A 12,211-nucleotide genomic window follows, 5' to 3' on the forward strand; every position below is an offset into this window, starting at 1 on the left:
AGAAAGGACCCTCGCTGGAGAACGGTCATGCCGCAATCCCTTCTCCTCCCTTTCTTCAGCCTTTCAGGAAGCATGCGCACCCAGCATGTAGAGTATGCCACCTCTGAGACGTGTAATTACTGCCGACCACAGACGACTGTGAGGCGGAGGGTGCTGGTTTGTGTCTCTGTGTGCACACAGATATGCACTGTGTATGAGAGCACCTAAAACCAGGGAGAGAAAACAGTTTAACCTGCACTGGCATTTTGATCAAATTGTAAGGTTATACTCTTTTATTATTTATTTAAAATAATATCAATTTAATTTTATTCCTTTATTTAATTCTTTTTAAGAGAGATTTTTACTATAAAGCATGTGTGCTCACTGGAGAGACAGAGAGACAGAAAGCGAGAAAACAACCCTCCCAGGGGGGTTGGCCATGGCACAGTCCCTTCTCCTCCATTCTTTTTTTTTTAAAAAAAAGAATTATTTTATTTTAACTTTATTTATTATTATTATCATTATTATTTTCCAGTTTGATCAGAGAGACACACCTACAAAGAGAGAGGAAGCGAGAAAGCAAGCCACCAGGTCTGAGACTTGAACCATGGTTGGCCATGTGGGAGTCCAGCACCTTTAACCACCATGCCATTTGCCAGCCCCCTCCATTCTCCTCTTGGGATGGGTATGCACACACACTCACCTGGCATGAGTTTCAAGCCACCAGGACCGGGACTCAAACCATAGTCAGCCATGTCGGAGTCCAGCGATATAACCATTACATCATCTGCTAGTTTATTTATTTATTTTTAATTTGACCAGAAAGAGACAGAGTTGTGGGGGGAAGTGAGGAAGCAAGCTGCCAGGTTCAGGACTCTCTCTCTGGTCAGCCACGTGGGAGTCCAGCTACTCAACCCCCCGTCAGCCCCAGGTAAGGTAATACTTATAATACTCAGACTAGAGCCAGCCTGGGGAACCGCCGGTAGCAAACTGGACTGTTGTGCTGGAAGCCACAAGGCTGACCCCGAATTCAGATCGCAGGGTGACCCGAAACCACACTGGGTGTGTACATGAATGCCCACGGTCCTAATGAGCTAGAGGGCCAGGGCAAGAGGAAAGATGCTCAGCCCAGAGCAAGGAGATGGTCCGGGGACATGGAGAACATTTTCTTTATTTCTGGTTTTTCTGGGGGGAGGGGGTTGTCATTACCAAACATTAATTAATTAATTAATTAATCTCATGAACCGACATAGACTCAAAGGAAAATATAACTTGATTATGTCTGTCCTGCTGCCTCTTGTTCTATTATTAATTAATTTATTTTACATTCATTCATTGAGCATCAGCATCATCACAGCATACAAAGTGAGATTTCCCAGCCAGAAAACACCGCACAGTAGCTTCGTCATGCATGTTATTGTCAACTACTTTTCCATTCCCTGTTTCATATATATATTTCCCTATTTCCCATCCTCCTCCCACGCTGTCTCTGGTGTCTGCCGTTGCTTTCCACTCCTTTTATTTCCCCCCACGTTTTATTGATTCACAAAATATCTTAATCAATCTAACTACTTTGAATAGCAAGTTCAACTGATATATCCCTGTCTGTGAACACACGTCTGACTTTAGGTGTGAAACTGTGAGGAGAATGAATATGCCATAAACTAGCACCTAGCTTACTGTGGTCATTCAATAGGTGGTTTTTAAAATATATGTCTAAGTTAAAGAAAAGCAGTTTTAGCTTTAATAAATCAAAATTTTAAAACTGCTAAGAGAGCTTTTCTTTAAACTTAAAGTCAAGAAACTGGCTAGGATTCTGTTCAAATAGTAGGTCCATGAACAAGACAAAAATCCTTAAATCTGGAAAACAGAGCCTAGAGGAAAATCAGTAACGTTTTAGTCCAAATAATGAGCGACTCCTCGCCATGTTTCAGAAAAGCGACTCCTTTGCTTAGGAGCAGGACGTGTGTTCATCCCACACTGACACGGGCTTACCATTGTTCAACCCACAGGCGGAAGGGCTCCTGGATGAGGGGCTTTCATTTTTCACTCTGAGCGGAGGAGAAGGCTCAGCTTTGGACCAGTCTTCAAAGCAGGTTTGATTCGCTCCTCTCTCCTCGCATCCTCACTCTCGGGAGACAGTGCTCATTTTGCAGGCCTAGAATGAAACACTTGGACGGGAGATGAGGGTTCTCTGATTGCATCTCCCCCTGCTCTTTGAACTGAGAAGCTGTTTATGACAAGACCTAACATTGATTAAGTTAAGTGCGTACTGGGTGCCCAGTGGTAGACTAAGATTTTTTTCTGGTTTTGTTTTTGTAGAAGTTTTTGCCTTAGGGTGTGTGTGTGTGTGTGCTTGCTGGAGAGAGAGGGGGAGAGAGAGAGACAGTGAGAGGAAAAGTGAGAAATCACCCCCCAGAAGGGTATGGCCACGCTGCAGTCCCTTCTCCTACACGGCTACACTGTAGTCCCTTCTCCTCCTGTGATCTTGGACACACACGCACATGTGTCCAGCATGATTTTCAAGCCACCCAGGTCTGGGACTTGAACCACAGTTAGCCATGTGGGCGTCCAGCGATATAACAGCTACGCCATCTGCTGGCTCTAGATTAAGTTTTAAAAGAAAATTGTGTCATTCACTCTTCATAATAACACCGTGAAACAGGTATTAGGACTTTCATTCTTTTTTTAGAATAATTTATTTTAATTTTATTTATCATTATTATTTTTTGAGAGATTTTTGCTATAGGGTACATATGATCACTAGAGAGACAGAGAGACTGAAAGCAAGAAATTATTCCCAGGGGGAATGGCCACACTGCAATCCCTTCTCCATTTTCCTCTCAGCATTTAGGGGATGCATGCACATACGCCCAGCGTGGTTTTTCTTTTTTTTAGAGGTTTTCGCTGTAGGGCACGTGCGCTTGCCAGACAGACAGAGAGAGACAGAGAGACAGAAAGTGAGAAATCACTCCCCAGGGGAGATGGCCACGCCGCAATCCCCTCTCCTCCCTTCTCCTCTTGGGATCTTGGGCATGCACAAACATGCGCCCGGCATGAGTTTTAAGCCACCGGGTCCCGGACGCTAACCGTGGTCGACTACATGGGAGTCCAGCGACATAGCCATTACACTAACTGCTGGTCCCACGCCCAGCGTGTTTTAAGCCACTGGGTCCAAGACTTAAATCGGAGTCGACTACATGTGAGCTCAGCAATGTAACCCTGCCAACTGCTGGTCCCTCATTATTATTTTTTAAAATTTACTACAGGGCACATGTGTTCACCAGAGAGTGAATGACAAAGCAAGTGCCAGGTCCAGGACTTGAACTGAGGATGGCTGTGTGGGAGTCCAGCGCCCCAACCCACACCACATGCTGTCCCACGACTTTCCTTTTGTAGGTGAGGAAACTGAGGCACAGGGGTTTGAACACTGGTGGAGCGGGCAAGTGCAGGCTGTCGGCTCCGAAGCCTGCGCTTGCTTTTCCTTGTCCTGTCTCTCTCCGAGTCCTCACAGTGCTCTCCACAGTCTGTCACTCTCTGTGTCTCCCCACTCTTCACCCCCCTGGTGCAACCCCAGACCCTTCTAACTTCTGTCAGTTCCTGCTCTTCTCCAGCCCCTCGGGCCCCGTCACTCTGGTTGCCCTTTCCTCTGGCTAGTCAGTCTGGCTAGTCTCCCCGTCTCCTCGGACTTGTCTGTCTGTCTGGCCAGCTTCTGTCCGTGTATGTTCTCCAATTCCTCTGTTCCCTCAAGTCTCTCTTGTTGTCTTGAGCCCCCTGCCACCAATTACTTGCTATTCCAGGGGTCCCCCCCAAATATTTTCTGACACATTTAGTCATTTCCCAAACCTTCAGGTTCTCCTTGGATCCCTCCTTCAGGTCCTGCTTGGACCCCCCCCCCCCTTTTCCTTCCTGCTTGGCCCCCCCCCCCCTTTTGCCTTACCACGTACTCCCACCCCTTTCTTTGCATTTGCTCCAATTTTTTCATTCGTTTTTTGTTATTATTTTCTTACATGATGAAAAGTCATCTTTTAAGAATTTCAATAAAGGGTGGCATAGTGGCTATCGTGCTGGACTCCCACATAGCCAACAATGGTTAGAGTCCCAGATCCGGTGGCTTGAAACTCACATCTGGTGCATATGTGTGCGTGCCCAAAACCCTGGGAGGAGAATGGAGGAGAAGGGATGGTGGCATGGCCATTACCCTGGGGAGTGATTTCTCACTTTCTCTTACTTCATCTTTCTGTGACTCTGGTGAGTGTATGTGCCCTATAGCAAAAATCTCTCTTTCTAAAAAAAAAATTTTTTTTTGAATAAAATCTACGCATTATAAAAACTTAAGGCAAAAGTTAAGGAATGGGTCAGGAGGTGGTAGGGAGGTTAGGATGGCTGGATTCCACGTAGCTGACTCCACAATCTGGGTTCTGGACCCCACAGCTTGACAAAAAAAATTAAAAAGAGAAGACAAACGCACCAGATGTGCATGCATGCGTACCCAAGATCCCAAGAGGAGAGTAGATAGGAAGGGATTGCAGCGTGGCCATGCCCTCCCGGGGGGTGATTTCTCTCTCTGTGTGTGTCTCAGTGAGTTCATGTGCCTATAGCCAAAACTAAAAAAAGAAAAAAAAAAAAGATAAAAAAATTGAGGAAGAAATAAAAATCTTCTGAAATCACTCTGATCACACTTTTCTGAGATGATCACACTTTTCTGAGATAACCACTATCATTTTTTTCCATAACTTTCTGTATGGTTTTGGCCCCCCTCCCTCCCCACACACAGAGTTTTATATAAATGGAATCCTAGTAGTAATTGGCAATTCATTTTTCCAGTTGTTCAGCCAAACCTTGGTGACTTCTTGGATCCTCTTTCGCTCAAGTACTTGTATCCAGTTCATCACAAACCCTGTTGCTGTTACAGAACCTCAGCATATCTGGGAATCTGACCTGCCTTCACTGGTACCACTCCGGTCTCAGCCCTGTCACTGCGCCTCTGCATCGTCTTCACGCTTGTTATTGCCCTTGTATCTACCTTCCATATCATGCAGGGGCCAGAGTGATACTGTTAGCGGTTTTCTGTCTCACTCAGAATAAAGGCGGAGTCCTCACAGGGGCCCGCAGGGCCCACGTGAGCTGGTGCTCCTAGGCCCTCTCTGACTTCATTTCTTACTGTTGCCAGCCTCTGAATAACAAGCAAAGGGAGAGACTCCTAAGAAATTATATTTATTCTGGAATGAGCACTGCACGCAGAATGCGCTTGTCAGAGTAAACAGCAGGTGTGCTTAGGGAGGTAAGGGAAGACGGGTTTTAAAAGGAAAATGAGAGGACTACGTGAGGTGTTTTAGGACAATGATCCCTGGCCACCAGGATCAATAGCAAGGGTGCATCAGTTCAAGGTCGGGCAGCCAGTTCCTGGGCAGATGCCCTGCAGAGTGGTTTTTTTTTTTTGTTTGTTTGTTTGGTTTTTTTTTTTGCACGCACACGCGCCCGGCGTGAGATCTAAGCCACCGGGTCCGAGACGCGAACCGCGGTCGACTATGTGGGAGTCCAGCGACATAGCCACTACGCTAACTGCTGGTTCCCTGCAGAGTGGTTTTGAGTAAGGCTGCAGTGGCCTCCGTATATGGCTGTGGCTCTGACAGATCCCTGTGACAGTCCTCGTTACCAGACGCACATGCATGCGGACCACCCCCTTTCTTGGCTCGGTTGATGTATTTGTTTCTCTGTTTGTTTGACTTTTGACCCAGGAGCTCCATTTTGATCCTGACAGCTTTCACTCTGCCTCCCCCAGCCCTCATCCAGCTGCAGGAACGTTCTTCCTGGTTCTCATGGGCAGGTGCTCTGGCCTCGGGGTCTTTGCACCTCTGTCTGCCTAGGCAGCTCTCTCTGTGTCTTCATGCTCCATCCCTCACTAACTTTGGGCCTCTGCTCAAATGACACTCACCCCAGATACTGTGACTGACAGCCTTATCTAAAACAGTACCCCCAGGACCAGCAGATGGCGTAATGACTATGTTGCTGGACTCTCAGGTAGTTGACCATGGCTCGAGTCCCGGAACCGATGGCTTAAACTCATGCTGGGCGCGTGTGCGTGTGTGCCCAAGATCCTGAGAGGAGAATAGAGGAGAAGGGATTGCGGTGTGGCCATCCACCTGGGGGGTGATTTCTCGCTTTCTGTCTCTCTGTCTCTTTCTGTCTTTCTGGCGAGCACATGCACCCTATAGCAAAACCCTCTCAAACAAACAAACAGACAAACAAACAAACAAACAAAACAGTACTCCTAACCCACCCAGCCCAGAATTCCCTCTCCCTTGCCCTGCTTTATTTTCCCTCACATGCTTCACCAGCTGACATCTGTTTCTTGGTCTGCCTGTTGATTTTCTCCCTGGGACACGGTAGGTACTCAATGAATAGATGGAATATTGAGTAAAGGGGCATCAGCACACTCATGCTCTTAAATGCGAGTCCCAGCCTCCCAGCATCCCACTATGTGGGTTAAGGAACAGGCTTTTCTGGGAGAGCAAGAGAAGGCCTTGTCCCTGTTCTGCCTGCCCAGCAGAGTATGCAGGGCCTGTACTGTGGTCACATCTGCCTTTTTCTCATGGGGCGAGCACGAGAGGGCTCAAGACGGGTGTATGGGGTGTGCCCGGGCATGAGGAAGTTCGAGTCCAGGTCCGAGCTGTTTAGAGGGCTTCTTTGCCAACCTGTCTGCTCTTTGGAGCCCATGGGAAACTACCACTCATCATAGGGAGGAGAAATCTATGTTGTGGCGAGTTGAGTTAGTGTGGTCTCTTACTTCTGGGAAGAGGGAGCTCTGGCCCCAAACACCCCATATGGGTGACTAGCGTGAGATCTGAGTTCACTCTCGAATGGTTCTGCTTGTCATACCAGCTAGCAAGTCGCGTTCCTCTGAAACAGGGCAAGGGTGGTACTCTGTCTTCCTCCACAACACTCATCGGTGTCGTCTGGACTTAGATCTTCTGCCCGCGTACTCCTGTCACAGCGAATAGCTGTGAGCTGCATAGTTAAGACCAGGAGGGTGACCTAGGAGAGCAGCCGGGCTTAGACCAAACAAAGAGGCTTGTAACGATCAAGATCACAGCGTGTCACAACCCAGAGATAGGCCGATTGGGTCAGATTCATGGAGGAGACCAAGTGGGTCGTGAATCAGAGGGTGGGGTCTAAGATGAGAGGCCAAGAAACTGAGCTATCGGGAAGACCCGAGTCTGAAGGCAGGTTAAAGGCCCCGTCCTTCTCAGAGGTGCTGTGAAGGAAGCTTGGTGACGGGAGCTCAGGGGGTCCTTTTCAGTCTATGATTGGAGTGTTCACAGAGACCCCTCACATGGAGATTCCCCGAAGCATGCTTTACACTGCAAGGACGCCTGGATATTAAATATTTTCTTTATTTTGTGACAGGAGTAGTACGGGGTTGCTGATATGATGACTTGATATGGACCTAGGTGACGCTTCGCTTGGTTACTGATTTATTGTTGTCAGAGCTGATCAAGGCCATTTAAGCATCTCTTTTCAAAGGAATTCTGTGACTAATCATTTTTATTTTATTATTTACTCTGAATGTATGTTTTTAGGAATTGAGGGGTTTATTTGCTTGACTCACGTGGGCTCTGTGTTGTTCAGTATATGTACATCTCAAATTAGACAGGTAAAGTCATCCAAAGTAATTTGATGATTTTGTTTTTGTGAATATACTCATTAAATTTCTGATTACGGGGGGAACCAGCAGTTAATGTAATGGCTATGTCGCTGGACTCCCACGTAGTCGACTACGGTTCGCATCCTGGACCCGGTGGCTTAGAACTCACACCAGGCGCATGTGCGTGTGTGCCCAAGATCTCAAGAGGAGAATGGAGGAGAAGGGATTGCGGTGTGGCCATATGCCCTGGGGAGTGATTTCTCGCTTTCTGTCTCTATGTCTCTCTCTGTCTGGCGAGTGCACGCACCCTATAGCGAAACACCTCTCAAAAAAAATATAATAATTTCTGATTATGAGGACCAGTAGCTGGCATACTGGTTATATCACTGGACTCCAACATAGTCGACTGTGATTCAAGTCCCTGACCCGGAGGCTCAAAACTCATGCAAGCCATGTGTGCATGCATGCCCAAAATCCCTAGAGGAGAATGGAGGGGAAGGGATTGTGGCATGGCCGTTCCCCATGGGGAGTGATTTCTTGCTTTCTGTCTCTCCAGCAAGTGCATGTGCCCTATAGCAAAAATCTCTTTAAAAACTTCTGATTATGACATAAAATATGTATTTTAGTATTTATCTGTTTTCATACCTATATTCAGGTTTCTTATAACTTTTTGTGTTTTCATATTTTATAATTTCACTGTAATCATTCTGCCTTAGGCCTCTATGTTGAATCTTTTTTTTTTTTCTTTTCTCTTTTCTTTTCCTTAAGTATTTTCTGAAAAACAGTATGCCAACTCCACATCACTTTAGGTAGTACTACTTTCTGAATGATGAAAAAAAAATATGGGGTTTAAGACCACATGGTCTAAGGGCTGGCAGGTGGCATGGTGATTAGAGGTGCTAGACTCCCACATGGTTGACTGTGGATCGAGTCCCAGACCTGGTCTCTCTCTGTCCCTCTCTGGTCAAATTAAAATAAAATAAATAAAGTTAAATAAAATAATTCTTTAAAAAAAAAAAAAAGACTACATGGTCTAATAGCGCTGCACCCTTCCGTATGCTATGAGTGTCATAGTACCTCAGCACACTGTTCACAGGGACAAGGGGCTTAAATGATATGTCTACTTCAGCCACCTTTCACTGGAGAATTTCAATGGGCTCTAGAAAAATCATGCTGCATTTTACTGAGCCTTAAATGAGTTCTTCTCTGTTCAGTGAAACGTCATTGTAACGCAGTTTCAGCTAGAACTTCATTTGGGTGGCAAAGATCAGGAAGACAGTTCACTAGTAGGGTTCCAAGACTTTTAATTTTTCTGCATATTAACTGCTGGAGATAAGCATATAGACTTATTTTTCTTTTGGTATCTAACAGAGGCCAGTAAATGATATTTATCCCAAACACTTCTCACTTGGTGACACTTCACAAAATGTTGCCGAGGGCCAAGATGAGGATTTTGTGGAAGAAGTCATTTTTGCAGATTTACTTGAAGTCAAAGCTGCTGAATATGAAGATGATCGAGAACAAATAAAAACACGGCAGGCAGATATATTTGTGCCCAGTAGTTCTCCAGGTAATGTCCTTCCCCAGTAGTTTATTCAAGTAATTGATGGATCGTTGTGCAGGACAATAGCTTCTTTGTGTGCTGAATAAGTACAAAGTACTGCTCCGAAATTCTAGTGCGTTTTCTATGTATTTGTTCTTCATGGCTCTGTTTCGTGGTAGGGTGTAGTGATGGGCCACAATGAAATGGCTCTTATTCGGTCAGTACCAGTTTAATATGTTGGAACTTAAAGTAATATCTAAGTTCTGTCATTAAGTGCTCAACCAGTCTAAACTGCCGAAAGACATGATGCCACGCATTTTGGAAGAGGAAGGATTGTACGTTCAGCGAAGGCCGGAAGTATATAAAAAGACCTGCAACAAGATGGAAAATCGCCTCCTTAAGTTGGAAGAGGCAAGTGTGCCAGCCAGCAAGTTGAACCACTCTCTGATAGTTTGTAATGGAAGGTCTGTTGTTAGTGAAATTGCCACTTACCGTATATTTCTTCAATATTTTTGATAGGGAAAGTGTTGGTTTGAAGAAAGTGGAGAAATAATGTCATTACCTTCACCATTTAGACAGTCATGGCGTTTTAGACTAAATATAAGCAAGGGACCGTTAAACCCGGCACTAACGACCATATACAGGAAGGTAAGTAGCAGCAATATACTTGAAGTTATGGTGAGAATTCTTGTCATTTCAATTGTACGTTATGTTCTTGTGTCGTTAACTTACCCTTTAAAGTCCAATAATATAATGACGAGATGTTAAGTCGCTCTTAAAAATTACATTGTTGGAACCAGCAGTTGGCGTAATGGCTATGTCGCTGGACTCCCACGTCGTCGACCGCGGTTCGTGTCCCGGACCCGGTGGCTTAAAACTCACGCCGGGCGCGTGTGCGTGCGTGCCCAAGATCCCGAGAGGAGAATGGAGGAGAAGGGATTGCAGCGTGACCATCCCCCCTGGGGGGTGATTTCTCGCTTTCTGTCTCTATGTCTCTCTCTGTCTGTCTGGCGAGCACACGCGCCCTACAGTGAAAATCTCTCCAAAAAAAAAAAAATTACATTGTTGAGGAATATTTAGTGGTTAAACATGCCAGGCACGTGTGTTTGTGTGCCTCAAATCCTGGCAGGATGGAGAAATAAAGGAGAAGAGATTATGGCATCAGCACACCCATTGGTGCGTGCTTCTTCTCTCTCCCCCTCTCGCTCACTCTGGTGAGTTTACATGACCTCTGGCAATTAAAATGAAGTGTGAAGTGAAAGAAAGCAGAATACAGAATTATATAGTATCTTAATTTTATTAAAAAACAGATAACGAATGGATGATACTCAAGGTAGCCACTATTATAACTTCTTTTTTTTTTTTTTTTGAGAGAGGTTTTTGCTATAGGGCGCGTGCGCTCACCAGACAGACAGAGAGAGACAGAGAGATAGAAAGCGAGAAATCCCCCCCCAGGGGTGTTGGCCACGCCACAATCCCTTCTCCTCCATTCTCCTCTCGGGATCTTGGGCACGCACACACATGTGTCCAGCTTGAGTTTTAAGCCGCCAGATCCGGGACTCAAACCTCGGTCGACTACATGGGAGTCCAGCGACATAGCCATTACACTAACTGCTGGTTCCCGCCACTATTATAACTTCTACCATTGTAGATTATGCTTGCCTGTTGGTTCTGTCCATTTTATAGAAGCATAATCATAGAATAGGTACTCTCTCTGTGTCATTGTCCAAAGACATACTTTGCTCATTTTCGGGGCTATATAGAACTCCAAAGAAAGTATTTATTGGTATCCGTTCTGCTTTTGACGGATACAAGTTGCATCCATTTGTTGACTATTACTAATAGCCTAAGTTTTCCATATCTTCTGGCAACTATATTTGATTTCTGTCAGGTAAATCACTCAGAGTAGAAATGCTGGGTTATCCATTGTGTGTGCTCGGTTTTGCTGTTCACCACCACCGTCCCAGTCAACCTTTATGACCACCAGAATCCCGAGTTTGAAACTGCCGGGCTGAACAAGTAACCTTGTCTTCTAGTGCATCCGTTCTAGCTTTATCCAAGCACAATTTCAGTATTTTATAGACTCTCAGAGTTAGGAATAAGTATAAAGGTCACTTCATCACATGTCTAAACTGAGTACTAAAATTCATTCTGTAGATGCTATGATTTAAATATGGCCCTTTCAAAATTCAAGTGTTAGAACCAGCAGATGGCATAATGGTTTCATTGCTGGACTCCCATGTAGTTGACTGTGGTTCGAGTTCCGGACCTGGCAGCTTAAACCTCATACTGGGTGTGTGTGCGTGCGTGCCCAAAATCCCAAGAGGAAAATGGAGAAGAAGAGATTGTGGCATGGCCATCCTCCCAGGGAGGTGATTTCTCTCTGACTCTCTGGCTCCCTGACAAGTACACATGCCCTATAGCAAAAATCTATAACAACAACAACAAAATATTCAGGTGTTGCCAATACAATACTATTTTTTTTAAAGAACTATTTTTTATTTAACTTTATTTATTATTATTTTTATTTTCCAGTTTGATCAGAGAGAGAGAAGGAAAGTGAGAAAGCAAGGCGCCAAGTCTGAGACTCGAACCGTAGTTGACTATGTGGGAGTCCAGTGCACCACACCACCTGCTGGCCCCGCCAATAAAATACTGTTAAGAGGTGAGGTCTTTTTTTTTTTTCAAAGAGGTTTTTGCCTTAGGGTATTTGTGCTTGCCTGGGGGAGAGAGAGATACACACAGAGACAGTGAGAGGAAAGTGAGACATCACCCCCCAAGGAAGCATGGCCACACCGCAGTCTTCTCTTCTCCATTCTCCTCCTGGGATCTTGGGCATGTGCCTGTTGTGACTGTGCCTGGTGTGAGTTTCAAGCCACTGGGTCTGGGACTTGAACCACAGTCAGCCCTATGGGAGCCTAGCAACATAACTGCTGTGCCACCTGCTGTCCCCAAGAAGGGAGGTCTTTTTCTGGGGGGAGAGGTTTTTGCTATAGGGCTGGGCACGCACACACACGTGCCTGACATGAGTTTAAGCCACC

At 45.6% G+C, this 12,211-nt stretch overlaps 1 protein-coding gene across 6 annotated transcripts in view; it reads left to right on the forward strand.

Moving 5' to 3' along the window:
- Nucleotides 1-12,211, forward strand: part of CC2D2B (coiled-coil and C2 domain containing 2B) — a 141,351-nt gene that overhangs the window by 14,390 nt on the left and 114,750 nt on the right. For 4 of the 6 annotated variants that reach the window (XM_006157315.1, XM_014591193.1, XM_014591191.1 and 1 more), the window contains exons 6-10: nucleotides 1,992-2,075; nucleotides 4,807-4,932; nucleotides 8,999-9,197; nucleotides 9,445-9,581; nucleotides 9,690-9,818. In XM_006157315.1, coding sequence (XP_006157377.1) covers nucleotides 1,992-2,075; nucleotides 4,807-4,932; nucleotides 8,999-9,197; nucleotides 9,445-9,581; nucleotides 9,690-9,818 — 675 coding nt within the window. Of the gene's footprint in view, nucleotides 1-1,991; nucleotides 2,076-4,806; nucleotides 4,933-8,998; nucleotides 9,218-9,444; nucleotides 9,582-9,689; nucleotides 9,819-12,211 lie in introns of those variants that run through there. The other 2 variants (XM_014591190.1, XM_027775261.1) reach the window with 2 other exon arrangements.

The sequence above is a fragment of the Tupaia chinensis genome, unplaced genomic scaffold (assembly GCF_000334495.1).
Source record: "Tupaia chinensis unplaced genomic scaffold, TupChi_1.0 Scaffold000539_1, whole genome shotgun sequence".
Lineage (NCBI taxonomy): Eukaryota > Metazoa > Chordata > Mammalia > Scandentia > Tupaiidae > Tupaia > Tupaia belangeri.